The sequence below is a fragment of the Chlorocebus sabaeus genome, chromosome 1 (assembly GCF_047675955.1).
Source record: "Chlorocebus sabaeus isolate Y175 chromosome 1, mChlSab1.0.hap1, whole genome shotgun sequence".
NCBI lineage: Eukaryota > Metazoa > Chordata > Mammalia > Primates > Cercopithecidae > Chlorocebus > Chlorocebus sabaeus.
In genome coordinates, this window is record NC_132904.1 from 245,757 (window position 1) to 256,525 (window position 10,769).

Sequence of the window (10,769 nt, forward strand, 5' to 3'; positions counted from 1 at the left end):
CTGGCTGCCTGAGGTTTGGGGGCGAGTAGGCTCTCGGACACCTCCATCCATCTCACCCAGTGCCAGGCCATTTATCTGTGAAATCACTGTGGGTATTTTTAAAACAGAAATCTTCTGTGAAGCTCAGAACTTGAGGTCTCTAAGGGGCCTGCTCCATCCAGAATCTGCCTGCATGGGAAGGGTCTAGGAACAGTCACGTCACCAGGCAGGGAGGCCCAAGGAGGCTACTGTAAGCACGGGACATGCCTGAGCTGGCTTAGGAAGGGGGATGGAGAGAGGGCAAATTTGGTGATTTGTGGGGTGGGGATGAGAGAGGGAGGGGTGGAGGGCTGAGAGAGCCACAGAGGGAAGCCGAACTGAAACCTTCTGCCACATGGGAGGAGACTGAGGTCCAGGCAGAATCCAAAAGGACTTTATTTTCTGGCACTGGGAGGCACCCCTGAGGCCACAGCCTTTTCCCCAGGGTCCCAGGGCTGCTGGCAGGGGTTGTGGTCCTGCTGAGCAGAGGAGCGATCCCCCAGCCCTGGCCCCCGCTGTCCCTGTGATCCTGCACTCTGGGGTGGGAGCTACATATCATCCTTGGACACCAGGCAGTAGAAGTCTGTGCGGGCACTGTAGTTTCGCGAGCCGAGGTCCGAGACGTCCACTTCACTGCTCCGGCCCTCTCCCAGCGAGACCCCACTCGTGTGCAGTGGAGCTGATGGCTCTCCAAAGACAGGCCCTCGGACACCTGGGATGGGGAAACTGATATGCCTAAGGTGGCCACCCACAGCCTTGGCCCAGACCCACTGCCAGGGGCTGCCCCTGCTCGCCCCCTGCTGTGATGGCCTGTGAGGCCCAGGAAGTTCCCAGGCAGACCGAGGGCCAAGCACCTCCCGGGCAGAGAGGCCGTGCAGGGGCCCTCGGTGCCAGGAACAGTCCTCACCACCTGGGGCCCCCTCCAGGCCCTCTGCCCTGTGCCTCTCCCCACTCCGCCCTGTGCTGAGCTTCTCCAGTCGGAGAGTGGGGCTGGGCGGGCATACCCAGGTCTCCCTCAGGGTCCGGGTCCACCTCTGAGTCCAGGGCCCGGCCCTCCGGGACTCGGCCTCGAAGAATCAGCATGGGGTCCTTGTCGTCCTGGAGCTGCGTCTGGGGGTCTCCTTCCACGGGCCTGTAATGCACCTTCCGCGGCAGCGCCAGCTGTAGTTCTTTCCAAAAATCGGAGGAAGGAGTCTGGGGGCCAGGTTGGGGCGGTTTGCAGGTGTGAACACTTTGGAAGCCCCTGGCGTTCTGGCCCCCAAGGGCACACCTGTGGCTGCCCGTGGGTTCCACGTCCTGCAACAGCTATTCCGCGGCTCCGGGGCCCTCAAGGGCCGCTCCCCGCATCGGGGTCCCAGGCAGCGGAACCTCCCCCCAGGGCCCATTCAGAAAGTGTGGTGCCGCAGAGCTCCCCACGGAGGGGTCCCCGCCTGGAGCCCGGGCACCGCCCATCTCCAAACCGCCGCTCGCCCCGGCCCCCCCACGCCTGCTCCGCACCACGGAGCCAGGCCTCCAGAGCAGCAAGGTCACCAGGTGGCGGTGCTGGCGCAGCAGGCGGAGCGCCGGGTGCGCGGGGTCGCGCCTCTGGCCCTCGAAGGTGATGAAGATGGGTCTGCGGGTGAGCTCCAGCAGCCGGCACAGGCCCTCCCTGCGGGGCGGGACCGTCAGGGGGGTGGGTGCTAAGCTGGGTCCCACCCAACCCCGCGCGGGACCCACCGGAAGCTGTGGCTGCACCAGGCCCGGCTCAGGAAGGCGTCCGAAAGCACCACGATGAGGCGGCGGCAGCGGCTCAGGTTCACCAGGAGGTCGGCGGAGGGCTCTGCGGGAGGGCGGGCGTCGGAGGTCCGGGTCGGGGGCGGGGCCCTGATCGGTGGGGCGGAGCTCATGGTGGAGGCGGGGCTCCTGGTGGGCGGGGAATGGGGCGGGGCTCCAGGTGCGATGGGGTGGGCGGGGCCTCTGGGGGCGGGGCCCGATTGTGGGGGCGGGACCTCGGGGCAGGGCCCAGTGGGGCGGGCCCTCCGGGTGGGCAGGGCCCGGGATACCAGCGCGCGGCAGGAGGTCGCGGTCGTCCAGGAAGAGCTTGTAGCCCCGACGCCGCTCCAGCTGCGGCTTCAGGATGAAGTTCACGAACTTGCGGTCCTCTGGGCAGTCGCTGTAGGAGACGTAGGCGTCGTAGAGCTTCCCGTCTGCGGATGGCGGCCAGTCATCCCGGTGGCTCCTGAGGCGTTACTCCAGCCCTCGGGGTCCCCAACACCCCTAACCATCTCCCACGAGCACAGAGGCAGACCCGCCCCGGACTTTAACCCCAGCCGGGCCGCACAGAGCCCCCTGGGGCTAACTCCTCCCCGCCCCACGCTTCCAAAGCTGAGCTCAGCAGCACAATCTCAGGGAGGCCGTGGCGACCCCACCTCTCGTCCACGCGGGCCCCACGCACCGTTCATCTCCACCTCCCCATACGCGTCCTGGTACCAGAGCAGCACGTTGAGACGGCACTTGACATAGAGCAGGGCAGCCAGCAGCAGGGCCAGCAGGACCAGGAGGGAGGCCAGCACCGCAGCCACGTGGCTTGTAGGGCCTGCCGATGGGCTGCCTTAGCCGCTGCCCCTCCAGCAGCCCCCAAGCCTCAAGGTCCCTGGGCCTCACTAGGTCTAGGTCCCCTCCTACCCTCCACCTGGGGAACCCCCATCACCAGCTCTCTGAAGAGTGAAGGAGGAGGAGCTGACGTTCTGGATGGAGCAGGCAAAGGCCCCGTAGACCTCAGCGCTGGTCACATTGACCCCCAGGACGCTGGACACAAGCACCTCTGACAAGTTGGCCTTGTCCCTGGGGATACCAAGCCAGGGTCAGGGTTGGCCGTGGATACCAGTGGACACCCCAGAACGCTACCTGTCTGGGTTCACCCAGGGAGGCTGCAGAATTGGGCCTCCTGGGTGGTTCTTGGGCCTTAAGCCAAGAGAAGTGACCTGAACCTGGAGGGGGTGCAGATTTGTTTCAGAACAGCCGTCCCAGTCCTGGGTCTGGGGCCTGGAGGTCCTCTGATCACAGGCTTGGCCAGATGGTCAGCGTTCATTCAGGCCCTAGACTTTGCTGACACCCATAGCCCTGGGCAGTTACAAAGTATGTGTCTACAGGGGCCATGCGGACCCGAGGGTCTGTCCCTGACATCACTGACCCTCTGTCTGGGTCCACAGAGGCACTCTGCTCATGTCATGTCTGGCCAGGTGGTTACAGACCCAGGCATTGGTCAGGGAGACCACTGCCCTTGGCATGTCTGAGAGGTCACTCTGACCCTGGATAACCAGGTCTCTTACCAGGAGTACTCGTGGAGGCTGTAGTGGCCCCCATTTCCCAATGGAAGCCCATCTTTCAGCCACTGGACTGAAGGCAGGGAGCAGTGGGGCCCAGAGACTACCCAAGCCGTGCAGTTCAGAGCCACTGAGCTGCCCAAGGCAGGCCTCAGCACCTGGTCTTCAGACGGGGAGAGGAAGTCAGGGGCCCTATCACAGACACCTGAAGAGAGAGGATACAGTGGGTCAGCTGTGCCAGGGTGCCTGGCCCTGCCACGTCCACAGTGGTCCGTGGTGCAGGAAGAAATAAGGCCTCTGTGTGGCTTGGCAGTCACACCATGTCGGCCCATGAGTCCCATGAGGACAGGCTTAGCACTTGGCACGTCTTCCCCCAGCAGTGGTCAGGCTCTGTGTGTTCCACCCACCCTGTGCTGAGGGGGCAGAGAGCAGTGGCCAGTCACAGTTGAGCTGCCTCAGGCCCACACTCAAGCCCCATCTGGCTGCTTGTCCACCCAGGACATGAGTCCAGCCCCCCATTTCCCAGATGCACCTGTTGCCCACCCCTGGTGACACCGTGATGCCTGTCTCAGAGGAGGGGCCGGGCACTGCGCCCCTCAGCCTGGCCTGCCTCTGCTGGGGGATCTGCAGACAGTGTAGGCACCAGTGGGTTTGGGGACCCAGATGCCCAGTGTGCCAGCACCTTCCACCTAGATGGGCAGAGCTGGGAGCCTGGAGCAGCTGGCCTCATTCTTGCCTCAGGGGTCTTGGGGCCCTCTGCTCCTGGCCACAGGCAAGCCCTCCCCATCCACCACCTGAGGCCTGAACTTGTTCATCTTTACATCAGGGTGATGAGCCCTAGCAGGAGTGAGACTGCCATCTTCTCAGTAGGGTATGCTCTCCTACCAGCTCACATCTGCCACACCCCTGCTGTGGGCCCCAGCAGTGCCCACTCCTAGTATTTCTGGGTTTTACTGACCTCATGAGCCTGGTCTGAGGCAGGAGAGGGTACAGGGCTCATCCTCACCACTCACCCTGGTTTCAGGGCCAAGGGCCCAGGGGGAGGGGTGAGCAGGGGCCTTTGTGCCCCCGGCATGTGGCCAGGCAGAGCGCCTGGGACAAAAGAAGGATGCACAACGTGAAGCTAGCCTGAGGGGCAGGTGGTGGGAGTGGGAACTCAAGCTCATCCCTCTCTGACCTGCCTACCTGGCATGGTGCTGAGCCAGGGCCTCCTCGGGGCAGGCTGGACTCCAGGGTCACCCCCGGCTCCACCGGGCTCCTTGGCCGAGCAGACTGATCCAAGAGCTGGGCAGGACTCCTCTCTGTCCTTGCAGTCAGCTGGACAGGGCACATGGACGGGTCAGAGGCTGCCGCCATCCCCAGGGAACAAGTTAAACAGGAACAGGATGAGTTAACCAGTAACTGCCGGCCACAGACAGTACTGGCCCTGACCAGATGCCACCTTAAGCAGCCGCATGGATGCTGGCAGAGTTCTCAGAGGACAGTAGGTGTCTCTTTGAGCCCCTTACATGTGGCCAGAATGGGCACCACCTCCTGGAGCCCGGGGCCACAGGGAGGAGCCATCAAGTCCAGGACCACCTCCACCGGCCCTGGGGCCACCATGACGACCCCAGGGTGCAGTGGACATACACCAGGTGGGACCCTGTCTCCCGAGATGGCAGTTGGCCTCACTCCTGGCTGTCCCCTTCAATGGAGCTGCCACTGCAGGGGGTGCTGCAATGCCAGAGACACAGCCTGGCCTTGGGGCAGGGGTGTGAGTGATGTGCCCTATACCATGGGGGGGCCCAGCTCTGGCCACGTCTGGATACAGCCGGTGGGGGGTGCCCAGCTCTGGCCACGTCTGGATGCAGCCGGGGGGTGGGTGCCCAGCTCTGGCCACGTCTGGATACAGCCGGTGGGGGGTGCCCAGCTCTGGCCACGTCTGGATGCAGCCAGTGGGGGGTGCCCAGCTCTGGCCATGTCTGGATGCAGTCAGGAGTGCACATGAGCACAGACACCTCGAAACACCTCGGGAAACACCTCGGGAACTTTCAGCTTAGCCTCGCCCTGCGGTTGTGAGGCTGGAGGGTGAACGGGGCCCAGTGGGGATATAGGTCTCGGGTCCTGGGCCCTTTCCCAGCCCATAGCAGCAGCCACACACACCTCAAGTCTCCCAATGCTCCTCAGTGAGGTAGCTGCAAGGAGGAGCCCAGAGCCTCTTCCTTGGCAGCCCAGGGCCCTGGGGGCCTCTCCTCACTGGGTACCACAGGGTCACCCTGTTTATCCAACAGGCACTGACTGTCTACGCCTCTCTCTGCTGCAGGGACACAGTGGAAGTGGGGATGTGGGGATCAAGCCTAAGGTTCTGCACCCCAGCTCCCTCAGGATTCCTCCCCGCTAAGGCCCCAGAGGCAGTAGCAGGGACAGCCCTCTTAGCCTGACACCTATTCCCTCTGCGTGGATGAAGCACAGTCAGAGGCCCAGGTCTGGCTGTTTGGCCGTTTCCTCGGGAACCAACACGGCATGGGGTGCAGTGCCATGGGGGATGGCAAGGGGGTCCTTGAAGAAGCCCTTGCGGTGGAGGACAGTCCAAGGAAAGTCTTTGACCCAGGGGAACCACCCACTGAGGGTCCTTAAAACACATACTTCCCAGGCCACCAACTCCACACAGCAAGTGCGGGAGGACGCACCCCCAGCCCAGCAGAACCCCCGGCATTTCCTGCAGTGCCTCCATGACTGCCCCAAGCTCAGACCTCAAAGTGCTCCCTCCAAAAGCAACCTCAGAGCCTTCTGGAAGTCAAGGGGAGACTGCCAGGATACGAGCACAGCAAGAAAGTAGGTGCCCTCCCCTGTACCCTCTCCCCTGCCCACCTTCCCCTGCACCCTCTCCCCTGCCCACCTTCCCCTGCACCCTCTCCTCTGCCTGCCTCCCCCTGCACCTTCTCTCCTCCCCACCTTTCCCTGTATCCTCTCCTCTGCCTACCTTCCCCTGCACCCTCTCCCCTGCCTGCCTCCCCCTGCACCTTCTCTCCTCCCCACCTTTCCCTGTATCCTCTCCTCTGCCTACCTTCCCCTACACCCTCTCCCCTCCCCACCTTTCCCTGCACCCTCTCCTCTGTGCACCTTCCCCTGCACCTTCTCCTCTGCCTACCTTCCCCTGCACCCTCTCCCCTGCACCCTCTCCTCTGCCTGCCTCCCCCTGCACCTTCTCTCCTCCCCACCTTTCCCTGCACCCTCTCCTCTGTGCACCTTCCCCTGCACCCTCTCCTCTGCCTATCTTCCCCTGCACCCTCTCCCCTGCACCCTCTCCTCTGCCTGCCTCCCCCTGCACCTTCTCTCCTCCCCACCTTTCCCTGTATCCTCTCCTCTGCCTACCTTCCCCTACACCCTCTCCCCTCCCCACCTTTCCCTGCACCCTCTCTTCTGTGCACCTTCCCCTGCACCTTCTCCTCTGCACACCTTCCCCTGCACCCTCTCCTCTACCTACCTCCCCCTGCACCTTCTCTCCTCTCCACCTTTCCCTTCACCCTCTCCTCTGCCTACCTTCCCCTGCACCCTCTCCTCTGCCTACCTTCCCCTACACCCTCTCCCCTCCCCACCTTTCCCTGCACCCTTTTTTCTGTACACCTTCCCCTGCACCCTCCCCTGCACACCCTTCCTTGCATCCCCTCCCCTCCCTACCTTCCCCTGCACCCACTCCTCTGCCTCCCCTCCCCTGCACACATCACATACACACAGCCCTCTGCCCAAGCACACCTGCACTGAGCTTCAGTCTCAGCCTGTGTGCACGCTTGCACCTCCCACACAGCACACTTCCTACCACACACAGCTCCCGTTACCACTGCACAGAGCTTAGGCTACAGACCCCTCGCACACCTTCTGAGTATATACAACACCCATTGCGACACTTGTCACAGAGCCCAGGACTACAGGCACCCCACAGCACACACACTGTACCTCACACCCACCCTTGGCCGCTGATGCCACACTCACAGCCTCCTGCTCTCCCGCACTCTCTCACACACACATACACACATGCATGCATGGGTCCTGTGCACCGCAGGCCTCCTCTCAGCCAGGCCCTGAGAGCAACAGGGAAGGTACAGAGTCACCTGGTTCCCGTTCTTTCCTCCGGGGGGCAAATGTTGGTCATTGATGTGCCTTTGGGAGCAAACTCTCGCCTCCGCTGGGTCCCAGGGAGTGTCCACAGCACCAAGGCTGCTCTGGGTGCATCACCAAGCACGGTGGGGACCTGGCTTGTGTTTATGTGTATTTTAATCAGAACTTTCCTGTAGCTTCCTGGCCTTGCAGTCACATCCTCTCCTAAACCTAAACCCCACCCAGGCACCCACCCCTTCCCTAGGCGGGCGGGAGGACGGGCAGTTGGTGGTTCTCACCCCGCCTGCCCCGGCTCTTCCTGTAGCTCTGAGTCAAGCGGCTCCTTCCTCTGGGGCCCGCCCCAACCCACCCAGGCACGGCACTTTCCTCTGTGCTGTGTGTGTGTGTGTTTGTGTTGTGTGTGTGTGTGTTGTGTGTGTGCTGTGTGTGTGTGTTGTGTGTGTGTGGGGTGTGTGTGTGTTGTGTGTATGTGTGTGTGTTGTGTGTGTGTGTTGTGTGTGCTGTGTGTGTTTGTGTTGTGTGTGTGTGTTGTGTGTGTTGTGTGTATGTGTGTGGTGTGTGTGGTGTGTGTGTGGTGTGGGTGTGTGTGTGGTGTGTGTGTGGTGTGTGTGGTGTTGTGTGTTTGTGTTGTGTGTGCTGTGTGTGTGTTGTGTGTGTTGTGTGTGTGTGTTGTGTGTGTGGTGTGTGTGTTGTGTGTATGTGTGTGGTGTGTGTGTGGTGTGTGTGTTGTGTGTGTGTGTGGTGTGTGTGTGGTGTGTGTGTGGTGTTGTGTGTTTGTGTTGTGTGTGTGTGTTGTGTATGTTGTGTGTGTGGTGTGTGTGTTGTGTAGGTGTGTGTGTGGTATGTGTGTGTGTTGTGTGTGTGTGTTGTGTGTGCTGTGTGTGTTTGTGTTGTATGTGTGTGTTGTGTGTGTGGTGTGTGTGTTGTGTGGGTGTGTGTGTGGTGTTGTGTTTGTGTTGTGTGTGTTGTGTGTGCTGTGTGTGTTGTGTGTGTGTTGTGTGTGCTGTGTGTGTTTGTGTTGTATGTGTGTGTTGTGTGTGTGGTGTGTGTGTTGTGTGGGTGTGTGTGGGGTATGTGTGTGTGTTGTGTGTGTTTGTGTGGTGTGTGTGTGTGTGTGCTGTGTGTGTTTGTGTGGTGTGTGTGTGGTGTTGTGTGTGTGGTGTTGTGTTTGTGTTGTGTGTGTGTGTTGTGTGTGCTGTGTGTGTTTGTGTTGTGTGTGTGTGTTGTGTGTGTGTGTTGTGGGGTGGGGGGTGCTCAAACGGGCAGGTTCCGGGGGTAATGGGTGGGGGGTCCTCCAGCCAGAAGACCCCCGCCAGGGCCATCCTGCGCACACACAAGGAGGACTGGGCACCGTGCAGCAGGCCTCCCAGATGCCACTGGGACTCACACTCAGGAGCCAAGGGGCCAGCCGGTTTGCTCTCTGGTGTGCCTCTGACCTCTGACCCCGGGGAACGGGGACCTTCAGAAACTCCCAGTCAACAATGGGGCTCCGGCAGAGCTCGTCAGCCCTATCCCGGTCCCTCTCCCAGGCCCCGCATGGGTGAGCAGTTGCAAGGGGCTATGGCATCTTGCGGACCTTCCCTTCAGGCTGGGGTGGGAGGGCAGCGCCCCCTTTTCCAGATAAGGAGCAAACACAGGTGGCTGAGGATCCTGGCTCAGAGCAGGTGAGGGGCAGACGGCATCTCCTGTTGTCACCACACTGACACCCCCCAGGTTGACCTGGGACTCGGGACCCAGTGACCGGTGGCTCGTGCTGCCCACAGAATCAGACAAGGGTCTCCTTTGGCCTCTGGCCCTGCCCTCAGCCACATGGGGGCAGGGCTTCATCATGAAGGGTCTGCCCTCCAGCCTCCTGGCCCTGGCTAGGCAGCCTCACAGCAGCAGGCTTTCTCCACCTACTTACCTGCCTGAGTCTCAGCCCTGCTAGGACCCTCCTGTGTCCCCGCACTCAGCCTAGGGTGATGGTGGACCTTGGGCTCAGGATCGTAAAGAGCTGGACGGGACAGCATCCCTTCCCCCACAGATCCTGGTACCAGCCCCTCCTTGAAGTGGGCCCTTGGAAGCCCCTCGAGAAGGTTCTCCCCACACTGCAGGTCAGGAAGCAGGCACAGCAGAGCCCAGGGCACCCCCGCAGGAAGCGGGAGCAGGGCCTCCAGCATAGGCCCCGCGGTCAGCCGCCACCTCCGAAGCCCGGGCTGGGCGGCTGCTCTGTGCACCGGTCTCGGCGTCACCATCTCTCAGGGCTGGCTTGAGGTGACTTGCAACCCCTCCTTCCCTCTCTCTGCTAAAGTCCTCCGCCCCCGAGCCCCCAAGTCCACCGTCCAGGGTGAGCATGAAAACCCACAGTCTCCGACCCTCGCCCGCACAGCTCTTTCGAGGTGCCCAGAATCTCGGTCCAAGCCTGGCCCTGGTCGCCTCGCACTGCCCACCGCACTCTGCTGGGCACCCTGAGGTCCTTAGAAAGCGCCAGCTCCTCCCGCCCTCAGACCCAGCCAGCGCCCTCGGTGCGCGGCCGCCCCTGCCCGGTGGGTTCGGTGCTCAGCACCCGGCAGCCTGCGGGCGACTCCCGCTCAGCTCGGACGGCCGCCCCTCCGCTCCCCGCGCGCGCTGGGCCCCCTGCGCCGGTCCTGAATCAGGAACGTGGGCAACAGGCCGAGGGGCTCCGTTTCGCTCCCCTACCTCGTACCCACATGCGCCCTGGGCACCCTCCAGGTGCGGAGGGAGGAGGACTGGGACGCGCGCGGGGGGCGGGCACGGGGGTGCGGCTCGGGGCGCTCGGCCCGGGCAGAGGCGCGCGGATGGCGGAAGCTCCACCCGGCGCCCGGCGAGCTCGGGCCCCAGCCTGACTCTTGGTCCGCCCTCGGCGCCTCAGGAAGGCTCGAGCTGGGATCCCGGCTTGGGGGACCGAGGTGGGATCCCCGCGAGCCTCGGCGCTCCTCGCCACGCTCTGTTCTGCGCCGAGGGTCACCAAAAAGCCGCTGACCACGTCCGGCAGAGGAAAGGGCGGCCCCCGCCCCCTTCGCCCACTTTCCTCCCTTCCCCCAGGCCTGGAAGGGGCCAGGACGCGGGCGAGCTCGGGCTTCCGGGCGACGCGGGAACCTCCCCGGCCCCGAGCCACTTCCTGAGAGACCGCGCCCAGGGACCAGCAGCGCCCCGGGCCCCCGATTCCAGGCCTGCAGCGGCTCTGGGAGGACAGCGACCTCCACTCACCTTCGCGGGTCTGATCGCGACCGCCACTCACCTGCTGCCAGGACTTGGGCTCGCGCGGGGCGGGGGCGGGGCAGCTCACCTGAGCCAGGTGCGCAGCGGCAACAGCCCCGGCGGCGGCAGCAGGTGCGGCCCCGCCCC

General features: G+C 63.2%; 1 protein-coding gene across 2 annotated transcripts; it reads right to left on the reverse strand.

Moving 5' to 3' along the window:
• Nucleotides 1-390: 390 nt before the first annotated feature.
• Nucleotides 391-10,598, reverse strand: SIGIRR (single Ig and TIR domain containing). 2 transcript variants are annotated; one of them, XM_008008893.3, is made up of 10 exons: nucleotides 9,325-10,592; nucleotides 4,509-4,640; nucleotides 3,330-3,528; nucleotides 2,708-2,841; nucleotides 2,453-2,593; nucleotides 2,061-2,204; nucleotides 1,735-1,837; nucleotides 1,516-1,666; nucleotides 1,023-1,212; nucleotides 391-730 (listed from the first exon to the last, which is right to left on the reverse strand). In XM_008008893.3, exons 1-10 carry the CDS (start codon nucleotides 9,653-9,655, stop codon nucleotides 567-569), a joined length of 1,689 nt encoding a protein of 562 aa, XP_008007084.3. In that variant the 5' UTR covers nucleotides 9,656-10,592; the 3' UTR covers nucleotides 391-566. The 2 variants fall into 2 exon arrangements, with proteins under 2 accessions (XP_008007084.3, XP_072877542.1); XM_073021441.1 differs by lacking the exon at nucleotides 2,708-2,841 and having other exon boundaries at nucleotides 2,427-2,593; nucleotides 9,325-10,598.
• Between the last annotated feature and the right edge of the window lie 171 nt (nucleotides 10,599-10,769).